This window comes from Mobula hypostoma, chromosome 20 (genome assembly GCF_963921235.1).
Source record: "Mobula hypostoma chromosome 20, sMobHyp1.1, whole genome shotgun sequence".
NCBI classification, from domain to species: Eukaryota; Metazoa; Chordata; class Chondrichthyes; order Myliobatiformes; family Myliobatidae; genus Mobula; species Mobula hypostoma.
In genome coordinates, this window is record NC_086116.1 from 20,992,969 (window position 1) to 21,008,905 (window position 15,937).

Genomic DNA, 15,937 nt, shown 5'->3' on the forward strand with positions numbered 1-15,937 from the left:
GCATATACTTAGGGAATAGAAGTACAGCCAGGTGATCAGACATCCAGAAGTGAGGGTGTGCAATAACACGGTAGGCATTCTTGATGGTGGTGTAGCAATGGTCCAGTGTGTTGTTTCCTCGAGTGTTGCAAATGATCTGTTGATAGTAATCATTGATATCTCTACTGAATAAAAGTTACAAACTCACATTGTGCAAATATCAAAATGGCATTTAAATTGACCAGGTGCCCTCTGAAATCAGAGTGCACTCTACTTTGAAAAGCAGCACTGACCATGGCACACTTGATTGGACACAAAAATAAAATTTCAATCAAAACGACTTTGCAATAAAATATCTTCTCCCTCCAAGAAAAAGGTTGCAGACGTTAAAAAAACACCTAGGTTTCTGAATAAGGCACATTACTGGGTAACTACTAAATACTATATGGACGAAGAGTTGGGATATTCAATCCACAGCAACCAACCGCCAACTTCTCAAACTCAGTCAGTGAATGAAATTGTTTATCGTTCTCTTCCCAAGTCTCTTTTCACATTATAGCACATGCCCATATAATAAATACCTCTTTAGAATTGCACTTAAGTAGTCTAGCTATGGTTTCCTGAATAGTAATTGAAAGGTTCAAGTCAGTCTGATACATATTAGCTGATTCACATTTTGAGCTTCCTGATCCAGCTGAAACACAATGTACTTTTTCCCCAGGAACAACTTCATCAACAACTGGAACAACTGTGTCCACCACCGGTACCACGACAGGTAAGGAATATTCATCCAGTAAATATAAACTAATTTTAGGACAATGACTTGATACGTCTCCGACAGATCTCACCGAGTTGACAATTTTCTTTGATACCATCTTTGCTGTGAATAAAGCTTGCAGTCACTCACGTTTTAATCAAAATGATAAGACCAAGTTATTGTGAAATCTGAAAAAAAATTGAGGATTTTAGCTGCTGTTTTTCTCTATCTTTGATACAGTCGGTGGCAACACTGAAAGCTTGCCTGCCATACTTTACAATAATATTCTTTTCTTTCATTAGAAACAACAGGAACAACCACTACAACAGGGCCCACAGTTAGTACCACATCAGGTTAGTAATATAACATTTCTCAAAATCAAACATAATGTGGAAGAACCATTTTATAACTTCTGAATGAAAGTTACAAACTCACACTGTGCAAATATCAAAATGCCATGTAAATTGACCATATGCCCTCTTGAATCAGATGCAGTCTACACTTCGAAAAGTAGCATTGAGCATGGCACACTTGATTGGACACAAAAATTAAATTTCAAAGACAATGACTTTGCAATAAAATATCTTCTCCCTCCAAGAAACATGCTGACGTTAAACAAAACCTCGAATTCTGATTATTTTAGCTGGTAACATTACTCGGTAACAACTAAGTACTATATTGTCGAAGACTCGGGACATTCATTCCTCATTGAACCATCACGAACTTCTCAAGTTCAGACAGTGAAGGAAATTTTTTGTCCTTCACTTCCCAAGATTTATTTCACTTCTTCAAAATATGCTGAGGATCTTTAATAAGAGTGAGATATCTGAATATAACATATTGCCTGATACCTCATGAATCCTTCATCGACGAACAGCTGGAACATTCTTTCCTCGTGGAATGCACATCCAAATTGACAGCCTCAGTCATTGAAAGAGAATCTTTATCCAGCGCTTACCAATTTCCCTTCACACCTTCTCACCAGTTCATCCAATAAATATCTATTTCGAATTCCAAGCATATTTTCCAAACATCTTCATATAGTCATGATGACATGCTTAGTAAGCGATGTGTATTAGAACACTGACCAAACTGGAATCGATTGGTCACTTACAATAATCTAGCGGAAGTTTCCTAAATATTAATTGAAAAATTCAATCGGTGTGAATCATTTTTCTGATTCATACTTTAAGATTCCTGATCCACCTGAATCACAATCTACTTTTTCCCTAGGACCAACATCATCTACAACTGGAACAACTGTGTCGACGACCACTTCCACGACAGGTAAGGAATATTCTTCAGGTCAATATAAACTAATTTTAAGATTATGACTTGACATTTCTCCGAAACCTAACCCCTAGTTTAGAATATACTTTGATACCATTACTGCAGTCAATACAGATTTCAGTCTCTCAGATTTTCGCTCAGAATTATCAGACCAAGTTGCTGTGAAATCTGAAAAAGAATTGAGCAAATATGACGGTCTTCAGCTGCTATTGTTATCTATACCTTTGATACAGTCAGCAGCAACACTGAAAGTTTGCCTGCCATACTTTACAATAATATTCTTTTCTTTCATTACAAATAACAGGAACAACAACTACAACAGGGCCCACAGTTAGTACCACATCAGGTTAGTAATATAACATTTTACAACACCAAACATTGCATTCTCCTTCTGCTTCTCATTGGTAGATTCTAAGATGTTGAATGGCACATAAAATGTGGAAGAATCACTTTCATATCTTCTCAAGTAAAATTACAAACTCTCACAGTGCAAATATCAAAATGGCATGTAAGTCTCACAGGTGCCCTCTGGAGCTCTGTGCACTCTATACTTTGAAAAGCACCATTCATCATGGCACAATTGATTGGATACAAAAATCAAATTACATTGACAATGACTTTCCAATAAAATACCCTCATCCTCCAAGAAACATGCTGTGGGTGATAAACAACACCTAGATTTCTGTATTTACCACATTATCGGAAAACAACTAAATACCTTATTGACAAAGACTTGGGACATTCATTCCTCGGCGAACCACCACCAACTTCTCAAATTCAGTCAAGAAAGGAAATTTTTTATCAGTCTCTGTACAAGTTTCGATTCACACCCCAGCACATGTCCTCATAATGAATTTCTGCTTATTATTCCACTTAAATATTCTGAATAAATTCCTGCACCCAAGGATAACATGCTTTCCAAATACTGGGCATAACATCATTGACAAACTAAGCATCAATTGGTCAATAAGAATCAATATAAACTGATTATATGTTCCTCAATAGATCTTCAAATCTTTAAGTCAGTCAAATTATTCTTTCTTAACTCAAGTCAAAAGTGACACCTTGCACTTTTAACTTAAGATTCCTGCTTGACTTGAAACGCAATTGTATTTCTTCTCCAGGGTCAACACCAACACCGACTGGTACAACAGTGTCCACAACAAGTTCCACCACAGGTAAAGAAAGTCATTTCAGTAAACATCACAAACTCTTCGGAGAATGGGTGGATACCTGCACTACATTTCCCCTCAGTTGTGAAGCTTCAATTTTACTACTATAGCTCCAAATAAATGCAAAAAATTCTTCCTTAATTTGCCTCAAAATTTTAGATAAAATGCCCGCTGAAAAATGTTGGGTACTGACTGTAAATTAAAGTACTGACACGTCATAGTCTTCAATACATTCTGCTGGAACAACCAGCACTTGTTTGCTGTGATTGAGTATTATATCCTTTTTTTTTCATTAGGAACCACACCAACAACATCAACGTCAACAGGACCCACAGTCAGTACAACGTCAGGTGAGTAATATCATTCGCAAAACATTCCTATCCACCGCACAACTTCTCCGCTGTATATCACAACATTGCATTCAATATAACTTCAGGAACAGTTAGTGATATTGCTTCTGACTACAATTGCAACCACTTTCTGCAAATATACTGGAATAGCTGATGAATTCAGCAGGGCTTGTGGAATTGAACTGCCATCAGTAATCTCAAAACCAGCAATGAGTATGGCAGTACTGGTAGACATGATAATTCAATGACAGGAAGAATGACTTTTCAGTAGAGTAGTCTCTCCATCTTCAAAATATGCTGATGATCTTTAATAAAAGCGAGATTTCTGAATATAGCATATTGCCTGATACCTAATGAATACTTCATCGACGAAGAGTTGGAACATTCATTCATCGTGCAATGCACATTGAAATTGGCAGCCTCAGTCATTGAAAGAGAATCTTTATCCTGCGCTTCCCAATTTCCCTTCACACCTTCTCACCAGTTCATCGAATAAATATCTATTTCGAATTCAAAGCAAATTTTCCAAATATCTTCATATACTCATGATCACATGCATAGTAAGTGCTGTGTATTAGAACATTGACCAAACAGGAATCGAATGGTCACTTACAGTAATCTAGTCGTAGTTTCCTAAACATTAATTGAAAAATTCAATCGGTGTGAATCATTTTTCTGAATCATACTTTAAGCTTCCTGATCCACTTGAATCACAATGTACTTTTTCCCTAGGACCAACATCATCTACACCTGGAACAACTGTGTCGACGACCACTTCCACCACAGGTAAAGAATATTCTTCAGGTCAAAATAAACTAATTTTAAGATAATGACTTGACATTTCTCCGAAACCTAACCCCTAGTTTAGAATATACTTTGATACCATTACTGCAGTCAATACAGATTTCAGTCTCTCAGATTTTCGCTCAGAATTATCAGACCAAGTTGCTGTGAAATCTGAAAAAGAATTGAGCAAATATGACGGTCTTCAGCTGCTATTGTTATCTATACCTTTGATACAGTCAGCAGCAACACTGAAAGTTTGCCTGCCATACTTTACAATAATATTCTTTTCTTTCATTACAAATAACAGGAACAACAATTACAACAGGGCCCACAGTTAGTACCACATCAGGTTAGTAATATAACATTTTACAACACCAAACATTGCATTCTCCTTCTGCTTCTCATTGGGAGATTCTAAGATGTTGAATGGCACATAAAATGTGGAAGAATCACTTTCATATCTTCTGAATTAAAATTACAAACTCTCACAGTGCAAATATCAAAATGGCATGTAAGTTTCACAGGTGCCCTCTGGAGCTCTGCGCACTCTATACTTTGAAAAGCACCATTCACCATGGCACAATTGATTGGATACAAAAATCAAATTACATTGACAATGACTTTCCAATAAAATACCCTCATCATCCAAGAAACGTGCTGTGGGTGATAAACAACACCGAGATTTCTGTATTTACCACATTAGCAGAAAACTACTAAATACCTTATTGACAAAGACTTGGGACATTCATTCCTGGGCGAACCACAACCAACTTCTCAAATTCAGTCAGGGAAGGAAATTTTTTATCAGTCTCTGTACAAGTTTCGATTCACACCTCAGCACATGTCCTCATCATAAATTTCTGCTTATTATTCCACTTAAATATTCTGAATAAATTCCTGCACCCGAAGATAACATGCTTTCCAAATACTGGGCATGACTTCATTGACAAACTCAGCATCAATTGGTCAATAAGAATCAATATAAACTGATTATATGTTCCTCAATAGATCTTCAAATCTTTAAGTCAGTCAAATTATTCTTTCTTAACTCAAGTCAAAAGTGACACCTTGCACTTTTAACTTAAGATTCCTGCTTGACTTGAAACGCAATTGTATTTCTTCTCCAGGGTCAACACCAACACCGACTGGTACAACAGTGTCCACAACAAGTTCCACCACAGGTAAAGAAAGTCATTTCAGTAAACATCACAAACTCTTCGGAGAATGGGTGGATACCTGCACTACATTTCCCCTCAGTTGTGAAGCTTCAATTTTACTACTATAGCTCCAAATAAATGCAAAAAATTCTTCCTTAATTTGCCTCAAAATTTTAGATAAAATGCCCGCTGAAAAATGTTGGGTACTGACTATAAATTAAAGTACTGACACGTCAAAGTCTTCAATATATTCTGCTGCAACAACCAACACTTGTTTGCTGTGATTGAGTATTATATCCTTTTTTTTTCATTAGGAACCACACCAACAACATCAACGTCAACAGGACCCACAGTCAGTACAACGTCAGGTGAGTAATATCATTCGCAAAACATTCCTATCCACTGCACAACTTCTCGGCTGTATATCACAACATTGCATTCAATATAACTTCAGGAACAGTTGGTGATATTGCTTCTGACTACAATTGCAACCACTTTCTGCAAATATACTGGAAAAGCTGATGAATTCAGCAGGGCTTGTGGAATTGAACTGCCATCAGTAATCTCAAAACCAGCAATGAGTATGGCAGTACTGGTAGACATGATAATTCAATGACAGGAAGAATGACTTTTCAGTAGAGTAGTCTCTCCATCTTCAAAATATGCTGATGATCTTTAATAAAAGCGAGATTTCTGAATATAGCATATTGCCTGATACCTAATGAATACTTCATCGACGAAGAGCTGGAACATTCATTCATCGTGCAATGCACATTGAAATTGGCAGCCTCAGTCATTGAAAGAGAATCTTTATCCTGCGCTTACCAATTTCCCTTCACACCTTCTCACCAGTTCATCGATTAAATATCTATTTCGAATTCAAAGCAAATTTTCCAAATATCTTCATGTACTCATGATGACATGCATAGTAAGTGATGTGTATTAGAACATTGACCAAACAGGAATCGAATGGTCACTTACAGTAATCTAGTCGTAGTTTCCTAAACATTAATTGAAAAATTCAATCGGTGTGAATCATTTTTCTGAATCATACTTTAAGCTTCCTGATCCACTTGAATCACAATGTACTTTTTCCCTAGGACCAACATCATCTACACCTGGAACAACTGTGTCGACGACCACTTCCACCACAGGTAAAGAATATTCTTCAGGTCAATATAAACTAATTTTAAGATAATGACTTGACATTTCTCCGAAACCTAACCCCTAGTTTAGAATATACTTTGATACCATTACTGCAGTCAATACAGATTTCAGTCTCTCAGATTTTCGCTCAGAATTATCAGACCAAGTTGCTGTGAAATCTGAAAAAGAATTGAGCAAATATGACGGTCTTCAGCTGCTATTGTTATCTATACCTTTCATACAGTCAGCAGCAACACTGAAAGTTTGCCTGCCATACTTTACAATAATATTCTTTTCTTTCATTACAAATAACAGGAACAACAATTACAACAGGGCCCACAGTTAGTACCACATCAGGTTAGTAATATAACATTTTACAACACCAAACATTGCATTCTCCTTCTGCTTCTCATTGGGAGATTCTAAGATGTTGAATGGCACATAAAATGTGGAAGAATCACTTTCATATCTTCTGAATTAAAAGTACAAACTCTCACAGTGCAAATATCAAAATGGCATGTAAGTTTCACAGGTGCCCTCTGGAGCTCTGCGCACTCTATACTTTGAAAAGCACCACTCACCATGGCACAATTGATTGGATACAAAAATCAAATTACATTGACAATGACTTTCCAATAAAATACCCTCATCATCCAAGAAACGTGCTGTGGGTGATAAACAACACCTAGATTTCTGTATTTACCACATTAGCAGAAAACTACTAAATACCTTATTGACAAAGACTTGGGACATTCATTCCTGGGCGAACCACAACCAACTTCTCAAATTCAGTCAGGGAAGGAAATTTTTTATCAGTCTCTGTACAAGTTTCGATTCACACCTCAGCACATGTCCTCATCATAAATTTCTGCTTATTATTCCACTTAAATATTCTGAATAAATTCCTGCACCCGAAGATAACATGCTTTCCAAATACTGGGCATGACTTCATTGACAAACTCAGCATCAATTGGTCAATAAGAATCAATATAAACTGATTATATGTTCCTCAATAGATCTTCAAATCTTTAAGTCAGTCAAATTATTCTTTCTTAACTCAAGTCAAAAGTGACACCTTGCACTTTTAACTTAAGATTCCTGCTTGACTTGAAACGCAATTGTATTTCTTCTCCAGGGTCAACACCAACACCGACTGGTACAACAGTGTCCACAACAAGTTCCACCACAGGTAAAGAAAGTCATTTCAGTAAACATCACAAACTCTTTGGAGAATGGGTGGATACCTGCACTACATTTCCCCTCAGTTGTGAAGCTTCAATTTTACTACTATAGCTCCAAATAAATGCAAAAAATTCTTCCTTAATTTGCCTCAAAATTTATATAAAATGCCCGCTGAAAAATGTTGGGTACTGACTATAAATTAAAGTACTGACACGTCAAAGTCTTCAATATATTCTGCTGCAACAACCAACACTTGTTTGCTGTGATTGAGTATTATATCCTTTTTTTTTCATTAGGAACCACACCAACAACATCAACGTCAACAGGACCCACAGTCAGTACAACGTCAGGTGAGTAATATCATTCGCAAAACATTCCTATCCACTGCACAACTTCTCGGCTGTATATCACAACATTGCATTCAATATAACTTCAGGAACAGTTGGTGATATTGCTTCTGACTACAATTGCAACCACTTTCTGCAAATATACTGGAAAAGCTGATGAATTCAGCAGGGCTTGTGGAATTGAACTGCCATCAGTAATCTCAAAACCAGCAATGAGTATGGCAGTACTGGTAGACATGATAATTCAATGACAGGAAGAATGACTTTTCAGTAGAGTAGTCTCTCCATCTTCAAAATATGCTGATGATCTTTAATAAAAGCGAGATTTCTGAATATAGCATATTGCCTGATACCTAATGAATACTTCATCGACGAAGAGCTGGAACATTCATTCATCGTGCAATGCACATTGAAATTGGCAGCCTCAGTCATTGAAAGAGAATCTTTATCCTGCGCTTACCAATTTCCCTTCACACCTTCTCACCAGTTCATCGATTAAATATCTATTTCGAATTCAAAGCAAATTTTCCAAATATCTTCATGTACTCATGATGACATGCATAGTAAGTGATGTGTATTAGAACATTGACCAAACAGGAATCGAATGGTCACTTACAGTAATCTAGTCGTAGTTTCCTAAACATTAATTGAAAAATTCAATCGGTGTGAATCATTTTTCTGAATCATACTTTAAGCTTCCTGATCCACTTGAATCACAATGTACTTTTTCCCTAGGACCAACATCATCTACACCTGGAACAACTGTGTCGACGACCACTTCCACCACAGGTAAAGAATATTCTTCAGGTCAATATAAACTAATTTTAAGATAATGACTTGACATTTCTCCGAAACCTAACCCCTAGTTTAAAATATACTTTGATACCATTACTGCAGTCAATACAGATTTCAGTCTCTCAGATTTTTACTCAGAATTATCAGACCAAGTTGCTGTGAAATCTGAAAAAGAATTGAGCAAATATGACGGTCTTCAGCTGCTATTGTTATCTATACCTTTCATACAGTCAGCAGCAACACTGAAAGTTTGCCTGCCATACTTTACAATAATATTCTTTTCTTTCATTACAAATAACAGGAACAACAATTACAACAGGGCCCACAGTTAGTACCACATCAGGTTAGTAATATAACATTTTACAACACCAAACATTGCATTCTCCTTCTGCTTCTCATTGGGAGATTCTAAGATGTTGAATGGCACATAAAATGTGGAAGAATCACTTTCATATCTTCTGAATTAAAATTACAAACTCTCACAGTGCAAATATCAAAATGGCATGTAAGTTTCACAGGTGCCCTCTGGAGCTCGGCGCACTCTATACTTTGAAAAGCACCATTGACCATGGCACAATGATTGGATACAAAAATCAAATTACATTGACAATGACTTTCAATAAAATACCCTCATCCTCCAAGAAACATGCTGTGGGTGATAAACAACACCTAGATTTCTGTGTTTACCACATTAGCAGAAAACTACTAAATACAATATTGACAAAGACTTGGGACATTCATTCCTGGGCGAGCCACAACCAACTTCTCAAATTCAGTCAGGGAAGGAAATTTTTTATCAGTCTCTGTACAAGTTTCGATTCACACCTCAGCACATGTCCTCATCATAAATTTCTGCTTATTATTCCACTTAAATATTCTGAATAAATTCCTGCACCCGAAGATAACATGCTTTCCAAATACTGGGCATGACTTCATTGACAAACTCAGCATCAATTGGTCAATAAGAATCAATATAAACTGATTATATGTTCCTCAATAGATCTTCAAATCTTTAAGTCAGTCAAATTATTCTTTCTTAACTCAAGTCAAAAGTGACACCTTGCACTTTTAACTTAAGATTCCTGCTTGACTTGAAACGCAATTGTATTTCTTCTCCAGGGTCAACACCAACACCGACTGGTACAACAGTGTCCACAACAAGTTCCACCACAGGTAAAGAAAGTCATTTCAGTAAACATCACAAACTCTTTGGAGAATGTGTGGATACCTGCACTACATTTCCCCTCAGTTGTGAAGCTTCAATTTTACTACTATAGCTCCAAATAAATGCAAAAAATTCTTCCTTAATTTGCCTCAAAATTTATATAAAATGCCCGCTGAAAAATGTTGGGTACTGACTATAACTTAAAGTACTGACACGTCAAAGTCTTCAATATATTCTGCTGCAACAACCAACACTTGTTTGCTGTGATTGAGTATTATATCCTTTTTTTTTTCATTAGGAACCACACCAACAACATCAACGTCAACAGGACCCACAGTCAGTACAACGTCAGGTGAGTAATATCATTCGCAAAACATTCCTATCCACTGCACAACTTCTCGGCTGTATATCACAACATTGCATTCAATATAACTTCAGGAACAGTTGGTGATATTGCTTCTGACTACAATTGCAACCACTTTCTGCAAATATACTGGAAAAGCTGATGAATTCAGCAGGGCTTGTGGAATTGAACTGCCATCAGTAATCTCAAAACCAGCAATGAGTATGGCAGTACTGGTAGACATGATAATTCAATGACAGGAAGAATGACTTTTCAGTAGAGTAGTCTCTCCATCTTCAAAATATGCAGATGATCTTTAATAAAAGCGAGATTTCTGAATATAGCATATTGCCTGATACCTAATGAATACTTCAATGACGAAGAGCTGGAACATTCATTCATCGTGCAATGCACATTGAAATTGGCAGCCTCAGTCATTGAAAGAGAATCTTTATCCTGCGCTTACCAATTTCCCTTCACACCTTCTCACCAGTTCATCGATTAAATATCTATTTCGAATTCAAAGCAAATTTTCCAAATATCTTCATGTACTCATGATGACATGCATAGTAAGTGATGTGTATTAGAACATTGACCAAACAGGAATCGAATGGTCACTTACAGTAATCTAGTCGTAGTTTCCTAAACATTAATTGAAAAATTCAATCGGTGTGAATCATTTTTCTGAATCATACTTTAAGCTTCCTGATCCACTTGAATCACAATGTACTTTTTCCCTAGGACCAACATCATCTACACCTGGAACAACTGTGTCGACGACCACTTCCACCACAGGTAAAGAATATTCTTCAGGTCAATATAAACTAATTTTAAGATAATGACTTGACATTTCTCCGAAACCTAACCCCTAGTTTAGAATATACTTTGATACCATTACTGCAGTCAATACAGATTTCAGTCTCTCAGATTTTTACTCAGAATTATCAGACCAAGTTGCTGTGAAATCTGAAAAAGAATTGAGCAAATATGACGGTCTTCAGCTGCTATTGTTATCTATACCTTTCATACAGTCAGCAGCAACACTGAAAGTTTGCCTGCCATACTTTACAATAATATTCTTTTCTTTCATTACAAATAACAGGAACAACAATTACAACAGGGCCCACAGTTAGTACCACATCAGGTTAGTAATATAACATTTTACAACACCAAACATTGCATTCTCCTTCTGCTTCTCATTGGTAGATTCTAAGATGTTGAATGGCACATAAAATGTGGAAGAATCACTTTCATATCTTCTGAATTAAAATTACAAACTCTCACAGTGCAAATATCAAAATGGCATGTAAGTTTCACAGGTGCCCTCTGGAGCTCGGCGCACTCTATACTTTGAAAAGCACCATTGACCATGGCACAATGATTGGATACAAAAATCAAATTACATTGACAATGACTTTCAATAAAATACCCTCATCCTCCAAGAAACATGCTGTGGGTGATAAACAACACCTAGATTTCTGTGTTTACCACATTAGCAGAAAACTACTAAATACAATATGGACAAAGACTTGGGACATTCATTCCTGGGCGAACCACCTACCAACTTCTCAAATTCAGTCAGGGAAGGAAATTTTTTATCAGTCTCTGTACAAGTTTCGATTCACACCTCAGTACATGTCCTCATAATAAATTTCTGCTTATTATTCCACTTAAATATTCTGAATAAATTCCTGCACCCAAGGATAACATGCATTCCAAATACTGGGCATGACTTCATTGACAAACTAAGCATCAATTCGTCAATAAGAATCAATATAAATTGATTATATGTTCCTCAATAGATCTTCAAATCTTTAAGTCAGTCAAATTATTCTTTCTTAACTCAAGTCAAAAGTGACACCTTGCACTTTTAACTTAAGATTCCTGCTTGACTTGAAACGCAATTGTATTTCTTCTCCAGGGTCAACCCCAACACCAACTGGTACAACAGTGTCCACAACAAGTTCCACCACAGGTAAAGAAAGTCATTTCAGTAAACATCACAAACTCTTTGGAGAATGGGTGGATACCTGCACTACATTTCCCCTCAGTTGTGAAGCTTCAATTTTACTACTATAGCTCCAAATAAATGCAAAAAATTCTTCCTTAATTTGCCTCAAAATTTATATAAAATGCCCGCTGAAAAATGTTGGGTACTGACTATAAATTAAAGTACTGACACGTCAAAGTCTTCAATATATTCTGCTGCAACAACCAACACTTGTTTGCTGTGATTGAGTATTATATCCTTTTTTTTTCATTAGGAACCACACCAACAACATCAACGTCAACAGGACCCACAGTCAGTACAACGTCAGGTGAGTAATATCATTCGCAAAACATTCCTATCCACTGCACAACTTCTCGGCTGTATATCACAACATTGCATTCAATATAACTTCAGGAACAGTTGGTGATATTGCTTCTGACTACAATTGCAACCACTTTCTGCAAATATACTGGAAAAGCTGATGAATTCAGCAGGGCTTGTGGAATTGAACTGCCATCAGTAATCTCAAAACCAGCAATGAGTATGGCAGTACTGGTAGACATGATAATTCAATGACAGGAAGAATGACTTTTCAGTAGAGTAGTCTCTCCATCTTCAAAATATGCTGATGATCTTTAATAAAAGCGAGATTTCTGAATATAGCATATTGCCTGATACCTAATGAATACTTCATCGACGAAGAGCTGGAACATTCATTCATCGTGCAATGCACATTGAAATTGGCAGCCTCAGTCATTGAAAGAGAATCTTTATCCTGCGCTTACCAATTTCCCTTCACACCTTCTCACCAGTTCATCGATTAAATATCTATTTCGAATTCAAAGCAAATTTTCCAAATATCTTCATGTACTCATGATGACATGCATAGTAAGTGATGTGTATTAGAACATTGACCAAACAGGAATCGAATGGTCACTTACAGTAATCTAGTCGTAGTTTCCTAAACATTAATTGAAAAATTCAATCGGTGTGAATCATTTTTCTGAATCATACTTTAAGCTTCCTGATCCACTTGAATCACAATGTACTTTTTCCCTAGGACCAACATCATCTACACCTGGAACAACTGTGTCGACGACCACTTCCACCACAGGTAAAGAATATTCTTCAGGTCAATATAAACTAATTTTAAGATAATGACTTGACATTTCTCCGAAACCTAACCCCTAGTTTAGAATATACTTTGATACCATTACTGCAGTCAATACAGATTTCAGTCTCTCAGATTTTTACTCAGAATTATCAGACCAAGTTGCTGTGAAATCTGAAAAAGAATTGAGCAAATATGACGGTCTTCAGCTGCTATTGTTATCTATACCTTTCATACAGTCAGCAGCAACACTGAAAGTTTGCCTGCCATACTTTACAATAATATTCTTTTCTTTCATTACAAATAACAGGAACAACAATTACAACAGGGCCCACAGTTAGTACCACATCAGGTTAGTAATATAACATTTTACAACACCAAACATTGCATTCTCCTTCTGCTTCTCATTGGTAGATTCTAAGATGTTGAATGGCACATAAAATGTGGAAGAATCACTTTCATATCTTCTGAATTAAAATTACAAACTCTCACAGTGCAAATATCAAAATGGCATGTAAGTTTCACAGGTGCCCTCTGGAGCTCGGCGCACTCTATACTTTGAAAAGCACCATTGACCATGGCACAATGATTGGATACAAAAATCAAATTACATTGACAATGACTTTCAATAAAATACCCTCATCCTCCAAGAAACATGCTGTGGGTGATAAACAACACCTAGATTTCTGTGTTTACCACATTAGCAGAAAACTACTAAATACAATATTGACAAAGACTTGGGACATTCATTCCTGGGCGAGCCACAACCAACTTCTCAAATTCAGTCAGGGAAGGAAATTTTTTATCAGTCTCTGTACAAGTTTCGATTCACACCTCAGTACATGTCCTCATAATAAATTTCTGCTTATTATTCCACTTAAATATTCTGAATAAATTCCTGCACCCAAGGATAACATGCATTCCAAATACTGGGCATGACTTCATTGACAAACTAAGCATCAATTCGTCAATAAGAATCAATATAAATTGATTATATGTTCCTCAATAGATCTTCAAATCTTTAAGTCAGTCAAATTATTCTTTCTTAACTCAAGTCAAAAGTGACACCTTGCACTTTTAACTTAAGATTCCTGCTTGACTTGAAACGCAATTGTATTTCTTCTCCAGGGTCAACCCCAACACCAACTGCTACAACAGTGTCCACAACAAGTTCCACCACAGGTAAAGAAAGTCATTTCAGTAAACATCACAAACTCTTTGGAGAATGGGTGGATACCTGCACTACATTTCCCCTCAGTTGTAAAGCTTCAATTTTACTACTATAGCTCCAAATAAATGCAAAAAATTCTTCCTTAATTTGCCTCAAAATTTATATAAAATGCCCGCAGAAAAATGTTGGGTACTGACTATAAATTAAAGTACTGACACGTCAAAGTCTTCAATATATTCTGCTGCAACAACCAACACTTGTTTGCTGTGATTGAGTATTATATCCTTTTTTTTTTCATTAGGAACCACACCAACAACATCAACGTCAACAGGACCCACAGTCAGTACAACGTCAGGTGAGTAATATCATTCGCAAAACATTCCTATCCACTGCACAACTTCTCGGCTGTATATCACAACATTGCATTCAATATAACTTCAGGAACAGTTGGTGATATTGCTTCTGACTACAATTGCAACCACTTTCTGCAAATATACTGGAAAAGCTGATGAATTCAGCAGGGCTTGTGGAATTGAACTGCCATCAGTAATCTCAAAACCAGCAATGAGTATGGCAGTACTGGTAGACATGATAATTCAATGACAGGAAGAATGACTTTTCAGTAGAGTAGTCTCTCCATCTTCAAAATATGCTGATGATCTTTAATAAAAGCGAGATTTCTGAATATAGCATATTGCCTGATACCTAATGAATACTTCATCGACGAAGAGCTGGAACATTCATTCATCGTGCAATGCACATTGAAATTGGCAGCCTCAGTCATTGAAAGAGAATCTTTATCCTGCGCTTACCAATTTCCCTTCACACCTTCTCACCAGTTCATCGATTAAATATCTATTTCGAATTCAAAGCAAATTTTCCAAATATCTTCATGTACTCATGATGACATGCATAGTAAGTGATGTGTATTAGAACATTGACCAAACAGGAATCGAATGGTCACTTACAGTAATCTAGTCGTAGTTTCCTAAACATTAATTGAAAAATTCAATCGGTGTGAATCATTTTTCTGAATCATACTTTAAGCTTCCTGATCCACTTGAATCACAATGTACTTTTTCCCTAGGACCAACATCATCTACACCTGGAACAACTGTGTCGACGACCACTTCCACCACAGGTAAAGAATATTCTTCAGGTCAATATAAACTAATTTTAAGATAATGACTTGACAT

General features: G+C 36.5%; 1 protein-coding gene across 1 annotated transcript in view; it reads left to right on the forward strand.

Moving 5' to 3' along the window:
* The window catches only part of LOC134359593 (mucin-19-like), a 73,947-nt gene that overhangs the window by 47,538 nt on the left and 10,472 nt on the right, over window positions 1-15,937 (forward strand). The window contains exons 36-45 of the mRNA XM_063073090.1: window positions 701-754; window positions 1,039-1,089; window positions 1,970-2,023; window positions 2,322-2,372; window positions 12,391-12,444; window positions 12,734-12,787; window positions 13,520-13,573; window positions 14,699-14,752; window positions 15,043-15,096; window positions 15,829-15,882. Coding sequence (XP_062929160.1) covers window positions 701-754; window positions 1,039-1,089; window positions 1,970-2,023; window positions 2,322-2,372; window positions 12,391-12,444; window positions 12,734-12,787; window positions 13,520-13,573; window positions 14,699-14,752; window positions 15,043-15,096; window positions 15,829-15,882 — 534 coding nt within the window. The remainder of the gene's footprint in view (window positions 1-700; window positions 755-1,038; window positions 1,090-1,969; window positions 2,024-2,321; window positions 2,373-12,390; window positions 12,445-12,733; window positions 12,788-13,519; window positions 13,574-14,698; window positions 14,753-15,042; window positions 15,097-15,828; window positions 15,883-15,937) is intronic.